The sequence below is a fragment of the Geotrypetes seraphini genome, chromosome 2 (genome assembly GCF_902459505.1).
Source record: "Geotrypetes seraphini chromosome 2, aGeoSer1.1, whole genome shotgun sequence".
Taxonomy (NCBI): domain Eukaryota; kingdom Metazoa; phylum Chordata; class Amphibia; order Gymnophiona; family Dermophiidae; genus Geotrypetes; species Geotrypetes seraphini.
The window spans coordinates 66234880-66251028 of record NC_047085.1 but is presented as its reverse complement, the minus strand read 5'-3'; the positions used below and the strand labels follow the sequence as shown (position 1 = coordinate 66251028).

Sequence of the window (16149 nt, the reverse complement as noted above, 5' to 3'; positions counted from 1 at the left end):
TTAGTTTTGCACATACCATGACAGTAACGAACCTTGCTCTTAAGCCAGGTTATGTGGAGTATGATCTCTTTCTCTCAAATTTACTGCTAATTCTCACCATATTACTTGCATCGCTGTAAAGAGAGCTTCTTTCTGGACTTCATAAGATGTAACATGCATAAGCAACTTATCCAAGTGGGTTTGGAAATGTTTTGATCAAGACTATGGCATCCAAAACAACAGGGAATGTTTCTGCATCTTTCTGCCAGAGATACATGCTTCTGCAGGATGCCTTAACCCTGCTGAATTGAAGACAAACTAGAATATTTTTCACAGACTCAAATTTACAGTGCTAGTTGTAAAAAATATGGCAGCAAATATTCTCTTAATCTCAAAATGTGTGGGGTTCAAAATGTTTCAGTCCTGGAACTGATACCTCTGGTGAAAAAATTAAAAATGATGGTAACTAGGCTACATCCATGTTATTCCTGCCTGAAGGATTATGGGTTATATTTACTGTATAGTAAATGAACAAACACTACATACTTCTTGTTTCATTTCTACTTTGCAGTAGTTAAGGCCAAGGGTTAGAAAAGAAAATGCTTTTTCAGTCAATTTCTTTGCTATCAGAATGGAAATCACATTTAGTAAACCTTGATAATGAATTATGTGATCTAGAGGTGGGGTCTACTACAGTGGTGAATTGTGCTAGAAACTGAGTGGTAAAGATGTTCTGAACACAAAGGTAATGAGTGAAATACATTATGTTTCTGCAATATTCATTCTGATTTGGATGTCAAGACCTAGGTTCGCTTCCTAGCAGCAGTGAAGATAGCAAAATACAGATGCAAGTGTTTGTAAGATAAAGGGTTATTTTAACTAGGAATTAAAATAATTACAAACATACAGCACTTGGTCAAGTTTGTTATGGGGGTATAAGAATGAGCCCAATGAGGATGTCATTCTGCATGAGTGTTATGTCTGTATGAACCCCTCTCTGTGAAGCACTTTTTCTACACAGAAGAAATGCAAGTCTTTTCAGTATATTCCTGATTCCCAGCATTTGTTCTATATAGTGTCCTCAGCAAGTTGTGATTTCTTTTGAAGGCTGAGTGAGGCCTTGGAGACTTGCTTATCTGTACAGTCTTTCGTTATTTAGAATAGTGCTTTAACATCTAAATAAGCAAAATCTTGGAGGTATCAAGACTATCTAAACCGACATCACCTTAAGGGTGAAACTATGGGTCAGAGATGTAATATTTTCCAGAAGCCTTAATCAGGCCAAGTTAGGTTAGCTGACATATGGGTAGGCTCATTGAGCAGCACTGAATGCTGAATTTCATGCTCTGGGGCCTGTTTAATGTCATTGCCAGTGATAAATGCAGAAGTGATAGGAGAAAATTTCTTTTTTGCAGATATACTGTAAGTTCTGGAATGGAAAGAATGAATAGTGATCAACAAAGTGTTTCCTAAGTCAGTCCTAGAGTATCTCACAGTCACTCAGGTTTTCAGGATAGCCACAATGAATATGCATTAAGAGAGATTAGAACACAAAGTAGGTAGTATATGCAATTAAATCTCATGCAGACAGAAAATACTGACCTAGAAGCTGTGGGTACCGTATTTCCCCATATATAGGCCGCGGCCTATACATAGATTTTGCAAACCAACCTAGTGGGCGCAGCTTGCTTAAATGGGGCGGCCTATACATGGAGCAATACAGCATTCCCCCCCTTTAAATAGCTCCCTCGCCGGAAATTACCTTGTGGACCGCCACGCCTGCTCCTCCAAACATGTTAGCTGCCTCCTCCAAACATGCTGTGCAGGTCAGGAGCAATATTTGTTATCTCAAGCCTCACCCCGCACCCTTCCTGATTGGCTACCATCACGAGAACTGACGGCAGCCAATCAGGAAGGGTGCAGGCTGAAGCTAGAGATCACAAACATTGCTCCCCTGCACAGTGTGTTTGGTGGAGGCAGCCAGAGTTGAGGAGACATTTTTGAGGGGGAAGGAGATGATGCCCCGGGTGGGCTGGGCTCAGCTTTGAGAGTGCACAGGCCACTAGCACTCCTGCACTGGGCGGGGAGGAGAGGAGATGATGCCCCGGACGGACTGGGCTCAGCTCTTAGAGTGCAGAGGCCACTCGCGCTCCTGCACTGGGCAGTTCCCGCTCTCCCCGTCATGTTTCTCTCCCACCAAAGGATGACCCGCTGCTGAAGTTGCCCCCGTGTCCCGCTCTGTTCATGCCCAGTGACATGACATTGCCTTTATGTACCAGTATAGGCTTCTCCATTGTATAGGCCGATTTAGGTTTTTAAAGCTCTTAGATAAGCCGCAGCTAGTAACATGGGGCAGCTTATCTAAGAGTTCTTAAAACCCAAATCGGCATTTCCTGCGGCCTATACAAGGAGGCGGCCTATATGTGAGAAATATGGTAACAGTTAGTAACAAATTACAACACCTGCAAAAATCAATTCACCATTGGTGGTGGATGTATACCATCCATAAACACACTGGAAAGAAAAGCCAGAGAGGCCTCTACGATGGGGAGAACAATTCAGATACAAGAGTTGTGAGGAAAAGATATGAACCATACAGCAGTGAGCAATCCAAGCAAACTTTATTTTGTCAGCAGCATAGACTCGGCACTGACAGTGTTTCGGCAATTCTGCCTTTGTCAAAAGTCTCTCGCCAAAATAAATATGAGTGGTTCCTAAGTTTGCAATTCGCATTCACCAGTTTTAGAGAAATTGAAGGAAGAAAATCCCCTGGCAATAGTGCACACGTTAATGTCGCAAACTAAGGAACCACACATTTATTTTGGCAAGAGACTCTTGACAAAGGCATAATGGCTGAAACACTGTCAGTGTCGAGTCTATGCTGCTGACAAAATAAAGTTTGCTTTGGATTGCTCACTGCTATATGGTTGACATCTTTTCCTCACAATTCTTGTATCTGGATTGTACCATCCATAAACACCATGGTTAGACAACTGAAGGGGAGCTAGCTATTAATTCAATAGGGGATCTTGTAAGGTACCCCTAATTATCCAAGACAGGCTTTTAATGATCATACTAACATCCATGCACTATGGCTGTAAATGCACTACATAACCTTAACTAAGTCAACAGAATAAACTGGCAGACTGAATATGCATACTGGTATTTTCTGCTATCATCTACTGTTTTTCCCATTTCCCTGCTCTTAAGTTTATTGCAATTAATACAAACCTTTTTCCATTACTGGAAGAAATGCAAGTGCACTAAAACTTCTAGTGTGCACTATCCAATCAAATAGTGAGAACAGAAATACTAAGTTCAGTTTTGAACTATAGGAAAAATAGTGTGCTAGTAAAACTGCACCCCTAAGTCATACTAATTCACCTATCTTTTTTTTAATCATATTAGATTTGCGACATTCCTATCACCAATTTTCTATCTGTTGTAAAACTGCTACAGTAGAATCTCAGCTAACCAGCATTGAATTAAGTGGCACTCTCAACCAAGTGGCAAAAAGAAAAAATTGTCTCCCTCGCTGAGAACATCCAAAGTTGTGCTCCTGACCAAAAAACCTTCCTTCCCTCCCCTCCGAGGCATTAGCAGCAGCCACAGATCTCCCTTCAGCTCCTGAAGCATCACAGCAGCCATCAATCTTCCTCCATTCACGAAGCACCAGAGCCGGTCCTGACAACCTCCTCCATTCCTCTGTTCCCAAAGTAGTAGAGCTGATCCTGATAACCTCTTCCCTCCCTTTGTTCCTAAAGCAACACATCTGGTCCTGACAACCCCCCCACCCTCTCCTCCTCCCTCACCTAATGATGTAGGAGCAGCCAGCGCGCAGGCAACTGTTGGTAAACAGGCAGCTTCTGGCAGGGCCTTTCTTCTGTGTTTACTGGCGCTTCCTCTGCTCGCCGGGTGGGTGAGGGAGGGGGGGGGGGTTGTCAGTGACCGGTTCTGCTGTTTCAGGAATGGAGAGAGGAAGGTTATCAGGAATGGCTCTACTCTATTGGAAAAGAGGGAAGGATGTGGTTGGCAGGACTGGCTCTCCTGCTTCAAGTAAGGGAGGGAGGGAGTGAGGGAAAGAGAAAGTGACAAAGAAAGAAGGAAAGATGATGCTGGACCTAAAAGTAGGGTTGGGGGGTTGATAGCGTGAAGTGGAAAGGAAGACAACTATTTTTACATTAACTCTCAAATAACCAGAAACTACAGTTATCCGGCATCCACCAAACCCCATGGATGCCAGATAACTGAGATTCTACTGTATAAGATATTCTGCGAGTTCTGAACAAAACTAGCATCTTTTAGCAGTTTATTTTACCTGTTCAACAAAACTATATAGCTTGTGTTTATATAAACTCGCTAGCATGTTTCACAGAAATTTATATAGGCAGCACTCCAGTGAGGACAAACTAGACTATTTGAAGCTTATGACTGTTTGCTTACCAAACTATAGCCTTAATTGTAAGTATGGGCAGGTTAACAAGAGCATGCAAAGTGATTAATTTTCTATTATACAGTACAAACCTAGTTTCATGGCATGCAAGTCTAAACACCCAGCCATGAAACTGTTTAGATATTTACTTCATGATGGATGCCATAACTTCATCCTATATAGCTCCTACTTTTAGAAGAATGCTTGGTCTTCAGTTCCCCTTACCCTACAGATAGCGCAGGTATATACTAAAGCTGCTTTGGCAGCTGCCTTCTGATCATGTCCATGTTTCTTTTTGCTTTCTGCTTGCTTTTTAGCATTTTTTTGCTGAGACTGAATCTTCTGCTGACCACGAGCCATATCTATAAACAAAGAAAAAACGGTTTTATATTAAGGGAAGCAAAATAACGGGGGGGGGGTGTTTATGTACAAACACTTTTGAATGTCAATACTCAATTTCTATGTATTATATTGTTTCCCATGTTTGATTCCATGAATGCATGTCATTAAACCATTTAGATACAATACAAAAGCAACATGACTAAACAGCACTAATGCAATTAAACACATCCAGAAATAGATGATGTGAAAACAGATCATAAAATAAAATACAAATTAACATTAGTACAATTAGAGATGAGCATCTTCAACTAGGGCTGTTACTGAACAGTATATTTTACTATTCAACTGAATACGAATGGACATTGAGCTTTAACATAAATAAAAGAAGCAATGGGAAAGGTGCGCTAAGCGTTTTAGCGCACGCTAAATCAACGCATGCACTAATGAATCCATAGGATAACATGCACGTGTTAGCGTGCAATAAAAAGCATAGCGCATCTATGTAAAAGAGGTGGTTAATGTTTATTTCACTAGGATTAGCATAGTATAGTCCCAGATTAATTTGTATTCAAATTTAAAATCACTATTCAGCCGAATATGAATAATGTATTCAGGGCACTATTAGGGGCCAATTCAAATAAAACTATCTCCAACATACGATCTTGTTCAAGAGCATCAGCCACGAGTTTCACATATCGTTCATTGGTTGCTGATTTCGCCTTCCTGGTCTTGCATCATCTATGCTCACACGACTACTCCGAAAATGAGTTGTCCACCGAGAAACTACTACGGTCCATTGTTAACTCACCACAAACTTCACGTAACGCACTGTGGATTTCTGTCAGGTTTTTGCCACGTAGAGTTTCAATCTTAATGAACGACCTCTGATCATCAACAGACACACTACCCGAGATACCTGCAGCCTCCATTTCCCACACTTGTCACAGCCACACTATGTATACTACAGAGCTCCTAAGCGCACGTACTGCTGCTTCAAGCACTGAAGTGAAAGTGAAACAAGGTTTACTGCAATTGCATCATCCACTCCCCAATGGTGCCAACTGTGCATTATTTATGAAACTTGTATTGTTTTCAGTTGCAATCCAGTTTCCAGTTTGAAAGCAATATATACTGTAGGCTTGTCCAGAAAAACCTAAAGTTGGAAAAACTATACGAATTGAAGTTCTTCCATGAATTTGACTGTGATTGATCAAAAAAAATAAAATAAAATTTAAAAACCCATTTTGGGGTTCCTTAAAGCCACTGATTACATAAAGTTCCATTTTTCTTAAAATTTGCTATTTTTGCTTAATGGAGCAAATTTTTTGGTAATATAGCTATAACTTATGTTTTCACATTCAGCAATGATACATTGATTAAAAAGACATTTTATGCAAAAAATCTAGCAGTATTTTATTAAATGAACCTTTATTATCTGCACTTTATTGTGGAAAATAACAGATATGTAAACATACTTCGCCAATAACTAAACAAGTACACTTTGGTGAAGTCATTTATCAATGGCATTCCAAACACTCAAGCATTCAATGTCTTCTTGAGATAGTCGGGATAAAGCCTGCAGTGCTGTTGAACTCCTTGCAACAAGGCCTCACAATGCACTGAAGCCACGAATCTGTAACCGGCATCCAGAACTTGGACGCCAGTTACAGAATCGCAGCTTTGGGGAATCCATGCTGCTCAGCTGATGGGAGAGGGGGGAATCCTCCTGCCACGATTGGCTGCTGCGGTCTAGCAGAAAACATAAGTTGCTGAAATGTAGCCCTGGCCTACATTTCAGCCGCCTATCTTGGAACGATTCTGTAACTGGCACCCTGGACTGATTGACAGGCGATCGGCGGCCACCAACTTGGGCACCGGTTACAGAATCTGGGCCTGAGTATTTAGCTATTAGTGAAATATGTTAAATTTCTGTTATTTTCCACAATAAAGTGTAGACATTGAAGATTCATTTAATAAAATACTGCTAGATTTTTTTTGCATAAAATGTTATGTATCATTGCTGAATGTGAAAAAAGTTATAGTTATACCACCAAGAAATTTGCTCCATTAAGCAAAAATAGCAAATTTGGCCCTCTTACTAAATTGCAGTACAGATTTCTACTACAGCTCAGGGCGCTAAATGCTCCAAAGCTCATAGGAAAAGTATCAGAGCATATCTGAGCATTTAGCACTCCGGGCCACATTAGAAACCTCTACTGCAGCTTAGTAAAAGGAGGGGGAGGTTTTAAGAAAAATGGAGCTTTATGTAATCAGTGGCTTTGACCCCAGGATGAGCTTTAAATTTTTTTTTTTTAAATTTCTGATCAAGCACAATCAAATTCATAGGAAAAACTTCAGTTCACACAGTTTTTCCAACTTTAGGTTTTCCTGGACAACCCTAATATACCTGCAATACTATCACAGAAGTTTCTCCAAGCTGAGATTACTTATGCTGGCAGCATAAGCAATAGTCATAATAGTTTTACAAAGTAAAGTATGACTATCATACACAATGGAGCATGCCAAACAGTTCACAACTCTGCGGAGAGTTAAACTTAGAACCCCCAGTCTTGAACTAAGGCACTTCCAATCCTGGTAATTCACTTATTTCATTAAGTCTTCTAAAACAGTTAAAAGACTGTTCCACAAAAACCCAATTAAAACATATGGGTTAACCACCAAGAATTTAGGCAGCATGACCAAAACAAAAATCATTCTGAAATTAGAATAGAACAGTTATAAAATATACAGTACTAACATACCTTTTATAGCAACCTACCTACCACTGGGCAACAACATGTTCATAGACAAACAAACTGTCTCGATCAATATGTTTTGAAAACTTGCTCCATTAAGAGCCACCCCCTTCAACTGATACCCCCTGACTCCTGTTAGATCAGAGAAGCACTGAAGTTGTTTCTTATGGGGAGACTGAAAACTTCCACACAAAAGTGAAGTTACTCACTTGTAGCAGGTGTTCTCCAAAGACAGCAGAACATATATTCTCACATGTGGGTGACATCTTCTGATAAAGCCCTGGTCCAGATGCTGCCCACTGTGTTCAGTGTAATATCTCCGAGAGGTTTTTGGCTGCTTCACACTGTGCACACATGGGTGCCTTCTAGCCCTAACATGCGAGTGTTGACCACTAGTAAAATAACATATCTAAAAGAATACAACTCCTAGGGGAGGTGGGAAGTAATGTGAGACTGTGTGTCCTGCTGTTCTCAAAGAACACTTTCTATAGGTAACTTAACTTTCTCCAAGGATAAGCAGGACATAATTTCTCACATTTGGGAATCCCTAGCTACCAGGCTCACCAAAAACAATGCAAGGACAAAAGGGACTTGCAATGGCATGGCCAATCAGAACCAATTAACCTTGCGAGGGTACAGCCTGGAACAGAAGAAAAATGGGCCTAGGAGGGTGGAGTTGAATTCTAGACACCAAACAAAATTCTGAAGGGCTGTCTGACCAAACTGATCATCATATCGAGTACTTTGTTCAAAGTCCACCAGAAAACTTCCAAAAAGCCTGAGAAAGGAGGTGGCCAAGAGAGGGACTTAATAGTGTCGGTGCTTTTTGATGTCAACCACCTCTTCCACTTTGCACCTAAAAAGATTATCCGTCAGAACGGGACGTCCACTAATCTCTCATGACTGCAGGTTCTAGGTCAGAGACAAGCAGCCATGGCATCCTGCACATCCCTACACACAAGATGGAGAGTATGGACACCACATCAGAAGTATCAAATGTACCTTTGACCAAATACTTCCTACACTCCTCCAGCTTTTTAGCCAGTTAGCAAAGTTCTGCAGCCTGCTCTACAGGTATGAGTCTGCGCCTGTCTTAGTCTATTGGCACCCGAGGCATGGTACTGCTGTGCGACTCCAAATCAGAGCTGGTCTGACACCCCGCACCCTCCCTCGAAGCAAAAGAGCAGGTCTGACAACCCCCCACCCTTTTCCTTCTGTTCCTTGAAGCAGCAGAGTTCATCTGACAACCCCTCCCTCCCTCAAAGCAGTAGAGACTCCCTCCGTTTTCCAAGGCAGCAGAGCTGGTCTGACAATCTCCCCTCCCTCCCCGAAGTAGCAGCATCCAGTGAGCAGAGAAAGCGCCGGTAAACAGGCTGCTTCCAGCCAGCCCTGGCAGGGACTTTTCTGTTTACCAGCACTTTCTCTGCTCACTGGCTGCCGCTACTGCTTCAGGTGAGGGAGGGAGTGAGGAAAGGGGGGGGGGGTTGTGTTTGTTATGACCGACTGCCTGCTGCTTTGGGAGCTGGAGGGAGAGGTTGCTTAATTTCAGCAGCAGGACAGAGTGGGTATCCCTCCTACCGACCTTTGATTTGGGATTTTTTCTAATTTTTGCATTTATTCTGCACATGCTCATTGCTAGCTATCACCAGCAATGGGCATATGCTAATTTAGCAAATCTTTGCTATTCTCTGCCAACCTCATTTGCATGCAAGGTTTTTGGAGAATGACTCATCTTTTTGAAATCGATACAAACTGCTGTAACAGCGGCCCATTGGATTTTACCCCAAAGTTTCAAGAATCTAGCCCATAGAGACAAGGAGGTGTGTGCCCAAGAACATAAGGAGCAGCTAGCCTGCTGCAGCTGTTTCAAATTTCAATCACTAGCTACGCTTCTCCAGGTCGGGTTACCATATGGCTCCAGAAAGATTGAAAGCAATGGAAGTAAAACCTGGATGTCTCAATCTATCCTCCTTTTTCTGGAGCCATATGGTAACCCTAGGTCTCCAAGACTTGGGAGATTTGGTCATATCGAACCTGCAAAATAAAATTTTAAAAAAGGGGCGGGGACCTTCGACAATTTAGCTTTAAAAACATTCACTGCTAGCATACTGTACAACTTCATCTTTAACGCCCTTAATCCGTTCTACATTACCTTCGTTTACACCTGGCTTTACAACTAAACGACCCAGAAGCACAACTAGTTTGGGCTCCTTGAGCAAAAGAAAGAGGACGACAGCCAACGAACTACGAAACTGGGGCAAAGAAGTAACAAGGTGCAGCCACATCTAACCACATTTTACACAACACAAACGGCAAAAATACAGTATTAACTACAGAAAGGAAACGAGAATAGCGGACAGCGAAACCTCATTTCCTTCCAATACCAAAAAGATGAGGGGCAAAAAAGTAGAAGAGAACAAGACCCAGTACTTAAGAATAAATCTGAGCTCCAGAAGCCCCAAAACAAGAGCCACGACATGGTATCATCAACCAATTCTACCCAAATTTTCTTTCTAAAGCCTTATTTCAACTAGTCATATATCTGCACCGCTGTGTGTGTGTGTGTGTAGCTTTTCACCAGATAACTTCACGTCCCACTACCTTATTCGCAGTTGTGCGGGGATCTACAATCACAGCGGACGCAGGAAGAACGGAAGTAGGGCCCGCAGCGGAAGAGGCGCGCGACCTGCCGGAGAAGGGCGGGGTCTTGCAACCAAGACTTCAGGGACGTCATCGGCTAGGACGTTATACTGCGCCTGCGTGCTATGTGAGGCGAGTCTTGTGACAGCGTGGTGGGGCTGGTTTAGGCTTGGGATTGCGTTTCCCGGGTGATTTTTTCCTGACCAGCTTTGCTTTGTAACTGTGGCTATGAGTAAATGGAAACCTACTGTAGAGACTTGAGAGTTGCGCCTTGTTCCAGCCCTAACTAATAAAACTTATAAAGAACCGAGCTTGGGTGGAAGCATTTGAAAAGAAAATATCGACGACTGTTATTAAGAGATCTGGTTATGGCCAGAGCCGGCTCTGCCACAGGCGGCAATATGGGGTAGAGTGGTAATTTATCTTCCATATCTCTTCCTTTGTCGTCGCCTGTGGCATCCATTTCTACCTCTACCTGGCTGCTCTAAGGGTACTCTGTCCAAGTTAAATTGTAAGCTCTTCGGAGCAGGGACCGTCTATAAATGTCAAAATGTACAGCGCTGCAGCACACCTTTCATCGCTATATAAGTAGTAGTAATAGTACTGGCTCAGATCTGGTGCAGACATTTCTGTAGAGGCGCCTGCTCAAACGCTGCTGCATTCCCTCATTTCTCATGTGGCTAGAGGTAGAGCAGCCAGAGCTGTCAAGTTCCCATTCCAGGAGGAAGACTTTTTTTTTGGCTGGTCCTGGATTTCTGATAACCTTATCCTGGTGCATTATGGGACCTGCAATACTGATTTTTCAATACAAATACTGCAGTTTTGAGATGTGAATTTAAAACCAGGACTGGCCAAAAGGTTTTCCTCCTTGAACTGGTAGCTTGGCAGCCCTGGAAATAAGATGCTGAAGGGAGGGGAGAGGGAGATGCTGTCTGCCCTTGGAGCTGGTGGTGGGGAAAGGGGGTTGGCTATCACTTGAAGGAAGAGGGGTTAGAACCTTGAGCTACTAGCTACCCCAAGGGCTGCTCAAGGTTCTAATCCCCCTTCCTCCAAGTGATAGACAACCCCCCTTTCCCCGCCCTACCCACCACCAGCTCCAAGCTAGGGCATCAGACTTTTTTTTTTTTTTTCCATTTTACTGTAGCATTTTTATTTTATTTTCCTTTCATCCTCCCCCCCTTTACAAAACTAGCACTGGCCGCAGCAGTAACATCTCCAAGGTCAGAGTGGCTGGTGCCAAAAACCGCGGTTTTGTTAAAAAAAAAAGGGGACGACGACAATGAAGTGTTGTGCATTACTCTCATGCAAGTATAGAAAAACAGGTTATACAAAATAGAAAGGACCACTGAGCATAATAGCCACAATTCTAACACACACACAGTAGTTCTCAGGAAAACCTTATACAAGATAAGCACACAGTTAACATAGAAGACAAGCATAATAAAGACAGGGGGTTTAGGCAAAGAGAACAAAGCCCACTTGCTGAACTTAGGAATTCACCTAAATACTGTACAGTCATGTGAAAAAATTAAGAAACAACTGAATATGTCTTGAAATGTTTACCTGCAATTACATCGATAGGTGAACAACAAAAATTTTCCCCTGATTTATTCATGAAACAAAAGATATTCATAAAAAAGTGTATTCTAACAGAGGAATAAATTAGGACACTCCTACATATCCTCCCACTTAAAGTGGTTCAAATCACACACAGGTGTATCACATTAGGTACACATGATTAGAACATCCTTACTCAGCATTTTGAAGGAGGTTTGCCCTACTTAAACCTCAGACATTTAGTTTGGTATGCTAATGACTGCTGCAGTGAGATCAAAAGAGCTATCTGAGGCCTTCAGAAAGAAGATTGTAGCAGTTTATAAGTCTGGTAAAGGATTTAAAAGATCTCAAAAGTGCATAATAAGCCACCGGTACATTATTTTGCTTACTGGGAGACCTTATAGGGACGCACCTTTATGGCTGTACAGTGGAAGTCTATATTGCGCTCTCTCCTTAAGCCTTCCATAGCAAACAATTTGGTGGAAAATGGGTATAAGCTCTTGTATCATTGGTATACCCCCTAAAGACTTCATAGGATTAATTCTAATCTCCCTGATGAGTGTTGGAGACGGTGTGGAGAGCAAGGCACATTTGAACATATTTGGTCTTGTCCAGGTGTGGGTCTCTATTGGGATATGGTGTTTTCTTTATTATCAGATATATGTGGGGTGCTTATGGTTAAAGATTTGGGTTGTGCCCTTTTGAATATGACTCCGCCAGGAGTCCCATCCAGGTTCTCTCGAATTGTTGCGACTGTGGTCACGGCGGCACGCCTAGTACTGGCGGCTGCTTGGCGATAGGATACGATTCCATCGCAAGCCCAAGTGATCAATAAAATGGATTATGTTTTTCGTATGTCCAAATTGACTGCATTAAAACATCATAAATTAGGCTTGTTTTTGCAGCGGTGGAAGCCATATATTGACTGGATTGCCCGGAGGGGTTGTTGATTTTTTATTTGTCTATACTATTTACTTTGCATCCAGGACCTCGGGGTGGAGGGGGGGAGTTTCTAGTACTGTTTTCTTTTTACAACATGTTGGCATTGTAACAAAGAGTTATGTCACAAAAGTTTGGTTGGTACTGGTTTCTCTATGGCTGTTTAAGATTTTGTTTGTTTGCAATTTTTCAATAAAAAATATTAAATAAATAAAAGATCACAAAAGAATTTGACATTAGCCATTCCATGGTCAAGAAAATAGTGTACAAGTGGAGGACTTTCCAAACTACTGCCAACATGCCCAGGTCTGGCCGTCCAAGCAAATTGACCCCCAGAGCAGACCACAAGATGCTAAAAGAAGTCTCCCAAACCCCAAAAATGTCATCGCGGGACCTACAGCAGGCTCTTGCTACTGATAATGTGAAAGTGCATGCCTCTGTAATCAGAAAGAGACTGCACAAATTTAACTTGCATGGGAGGTGTGCAAGGAGGAAACCTTTGCTCTCTAAGAGAAACATCAAGGCCAGACTGAAGTTTGCCAGAGAGGACTTAGACAAACATCAGGACTTCTGGAATAGTGTCCTATGGATAGATGAGTCTAAAATTGAATTATTTGGACACCAGAAAAGAGGACACGTTTGTGAAAACCAAGTACAGCATTCCAGGAAAAGAACCTCATACCAACTGTGAAGCATGGAGGTGGAAGTGTCATGGCTTGGAGATGCTTTGCTGTAGCAGGACCTGGCCAGCTCAACATCATAGAATCTACCATGAATTTTACCTTAACAGTGTATCATAGGGTGCTTGAACATGTGAGACTATCTGTAAGAAAATTAAAGCTGAAGTGGAACTGGACCCTGCAACACAACTATGACCCAAAACATACTAGTAAATCCACCAAGGACTGGCTGAAAACTAAGAAATGCAGAGTCCTGGAGTGACCGAGTCAAAGCCCTGATCTTAATCCCATTGACATGCTATGGGATAATTTGAAATGGTCTGTAAAAACAAGAAACCCCTCAAAAATCTTACAGCTGAAAGAATTCTGCATTGAGGAGTGGGCCAAACTTTCCTCAGACTGATGTCAGAGACTGGTAGATGGCTACAAGAAGTGTCTCACTGCAGTTATTTCAGCCAAAGGGGGTAACACTAGCTATTAGGGTGTAGGTTGTCCTAATTTACCGTACATTCCATAAGATGCACCTGACCATAAGACGCACCCAAGAATTAGAGGAGAAAAACAAGAAAAATAACATTCTGAACCAAATTCTCCCTGCCAGGCTCTGCACCCAACCCCACACTCCTTGCCAGGCTCTGTCCCCTGTCCCCAATATGGTGGTCTAGTGCTAGGACGGGACAGGGCAGGCAGGCCTAGTGGCAGGCAGGCTGGCCTAGTGGCAGTCATGCAGGCCTAGTGACAGGCAGGCAGGCCTAGTGGCAGGGCAGGAAGGCAGGCAGGGCCCTCACCCAACCTCCGACAGCCCTCCCAATCTGAGACAAGCAGGCAGGCAGGGCCCCCCCCCCCCACCCGGAGGCAGGCAGGATCCCCCTTACTTTATCTCCTCCGGCGATCCAGCGCTGTAGGGCAGGAGCTTTCCGCCTCCTGCCCTTCCATCCGGCTTTCTCCCCAGGCAGCAGCAGAGTTGGAGTGGCAAGAAGGCAGGCGTGGTTTTTTTGCTTCCTGCTTGCCGTTCCGTGAATGGCGGTCCAGCGCTGCTTTCTCTCCCCGAGCGGCACCGGCAAAGCAGCAAGCAGGCAGGTGCGAGTTTCTCGCTTCCTGCCTTGTCCCACACCGCTCTGTGAATGGCTGCCCCAGTTCTCGTGAGAACTGGGGCAGCCATTCATGGTAAGATAGGTAGCTGAAAAATAGGCCCGGAAACCCTGGCCTATATTTTAGCTGCCTATCTACGCCGTCACGGAATCCCAAAGTCAGGCAGCAGCAGCCATAAGCTGATTGTGGCTGCTGATTGTTATCCCCAATCAGCTGAGCCAGCAGTGCTCCCCGAAGCCATGGCTTCAGAGAGTTCTGTCAGTTCAGCTGATTATGGAGGGATACCCCTGCCACGATCAGGTGAGTGGCTGTGGCAGGGGACCCCCCAGCATCAGCAAGAGGGATGCCCACTCCCTCCTGCTGGAACCCTTGAAGCATCCCCAACTGAACCGCGATAGGCAGAAGGGATATCTATTCCCTCCTTCTTGCAGGCTTCCCCGAACCCATGACCTGCCCCAACTACTGATACCCCCAAACTCCCTGAACTCATGACCCCTCCAATTGCCGATACTCTCGAATCTCTGATCAGCTGAACTGGCAGAACTCTGGCTTCGGGAAGCACTGCCGTCTCAGCTGATCAGGGATAACTTCCCCGGTGGCGATCAGGTGGCTGATATGTAGGCTAGGGTTTCTGGGCCTACATTTCAGCTGCTTATCTTGGCTAAATTTAGGTGCGATTCTATAACCAGCGCTGTTGAGTGATTGACACATGATCGGCGGCCACTTTTAAGGCAGTCACCGACATAGGCACTGGTTACAGAATCCAGCTGAATCTTGTGTGATATCTGGTAAGTAGACTTCATAGAAACATAGAAACATAGAAATAGACGGCAGATAAGGGCCACGGCCCATCTAGTCTGCCCACCTTAATGACCCACCCCTACCTTTCTCTGTGAAGAGAACCCACGTGACGATCCCATTTTGTCTTAAAATCAGGCACGCTGCTGGCCTCAATCACCTGAAGTGGAAGACCATTCCAGCGATCTACCACTCTTTCGGTGAAAAAGTATTTTCTGGTGTCACCGTGCAGCTTCCCTCCTCTGACTTTCCACGGATGCCCTCTTGTAGCCGTGGGACCTTTGAAAAAGAAGATATCTTCTTCCACCTTGATGCGGCCCGTGAGATATTTGAACGTCTCGATCATGTCTCCCCTCTCTCTGCGTTCCTCGAGTGAGTATAGCCGCAACTTATCCAGCTGTTCCTCGTATGGGAGGTCCTTGAGTCCTGAGACCATCCGGGTGGCCATTCGCTGGACCGACTCTAGTCTCAGCACATCTTTCTGGTAATGAGGCCTCCAGAATTGTACACAGTATTCCAGATGGGGTCTCACCATGGATCTATACAATGGCATAATGACTTCAGGCTTATGATTGACGAAACCCCTACGTATACACCCTATGATTTGTCTAGCCTTAGATGAAGCCTGCTCCACTTGATTGGCAGTCTTCATGTCTTCACTGATGATCACCCCTAAGTCCCGTTCTGCTACAGTCCTTGCTAGGATTTCGCCATTAAGGGTGTAACTTCTGCATGGGTTTTGGTTGCCAAGGTGCATGACCTTGCATTTTTTGGTATTGAAACCTAGTTGCCAGATCCTAGACCAGCGCTCCAATAGGAGTAGGTCGTGCGTCATATTGTCGGATATTGAGTTTTTGATCGTTACACTCCTTTCTACTACATTGCATAGTTTGGCGTCATCTGCGAATAACGTTATTTTACCTCGAAGCCCTTC

General features: G+C 43.7%; 1 protein-coding gene across 8 annotated transcripts in view; it reads right to left on the bottom strand.

Annotated features, from left to right (window-relative positions):
- Nucleotides 1-16149, bottom strand: part of ZNF706 (zinc finger protein 706) — a 187577-nt gene that overhangs the window by 113574 nt on the left and 57854 nt on the right. For 3 of the 8 annotated variants that reach the window (XM_033933115.1, XM_033933118.1, XM_033933117.1), the window contains exons 1-2: nt 9662-10063; nt 4637-4773 (exon numbers count right to left, since the gene is read on the bottom strand). In XM_033933115.1, the coding sequence (XP_033789006.1) occupies nt 4637-4773; nt 9662-9794 (270 nt within the window). In that variant the 5' untranslated portion in view covers nt 9795-10063. Of the gene's footprint in view, nt 1-4636; nt 4774-5561; nt 5727-7718; nt 8615-9661; nt 10064-10110; nt 10260-16149 lie in introns of those variants that run through there. The other 5 variants (XM_033933121.1, XM_033933114.1, XM_033933120.1 and 2 more) reach the window with 5 other exon arrangements.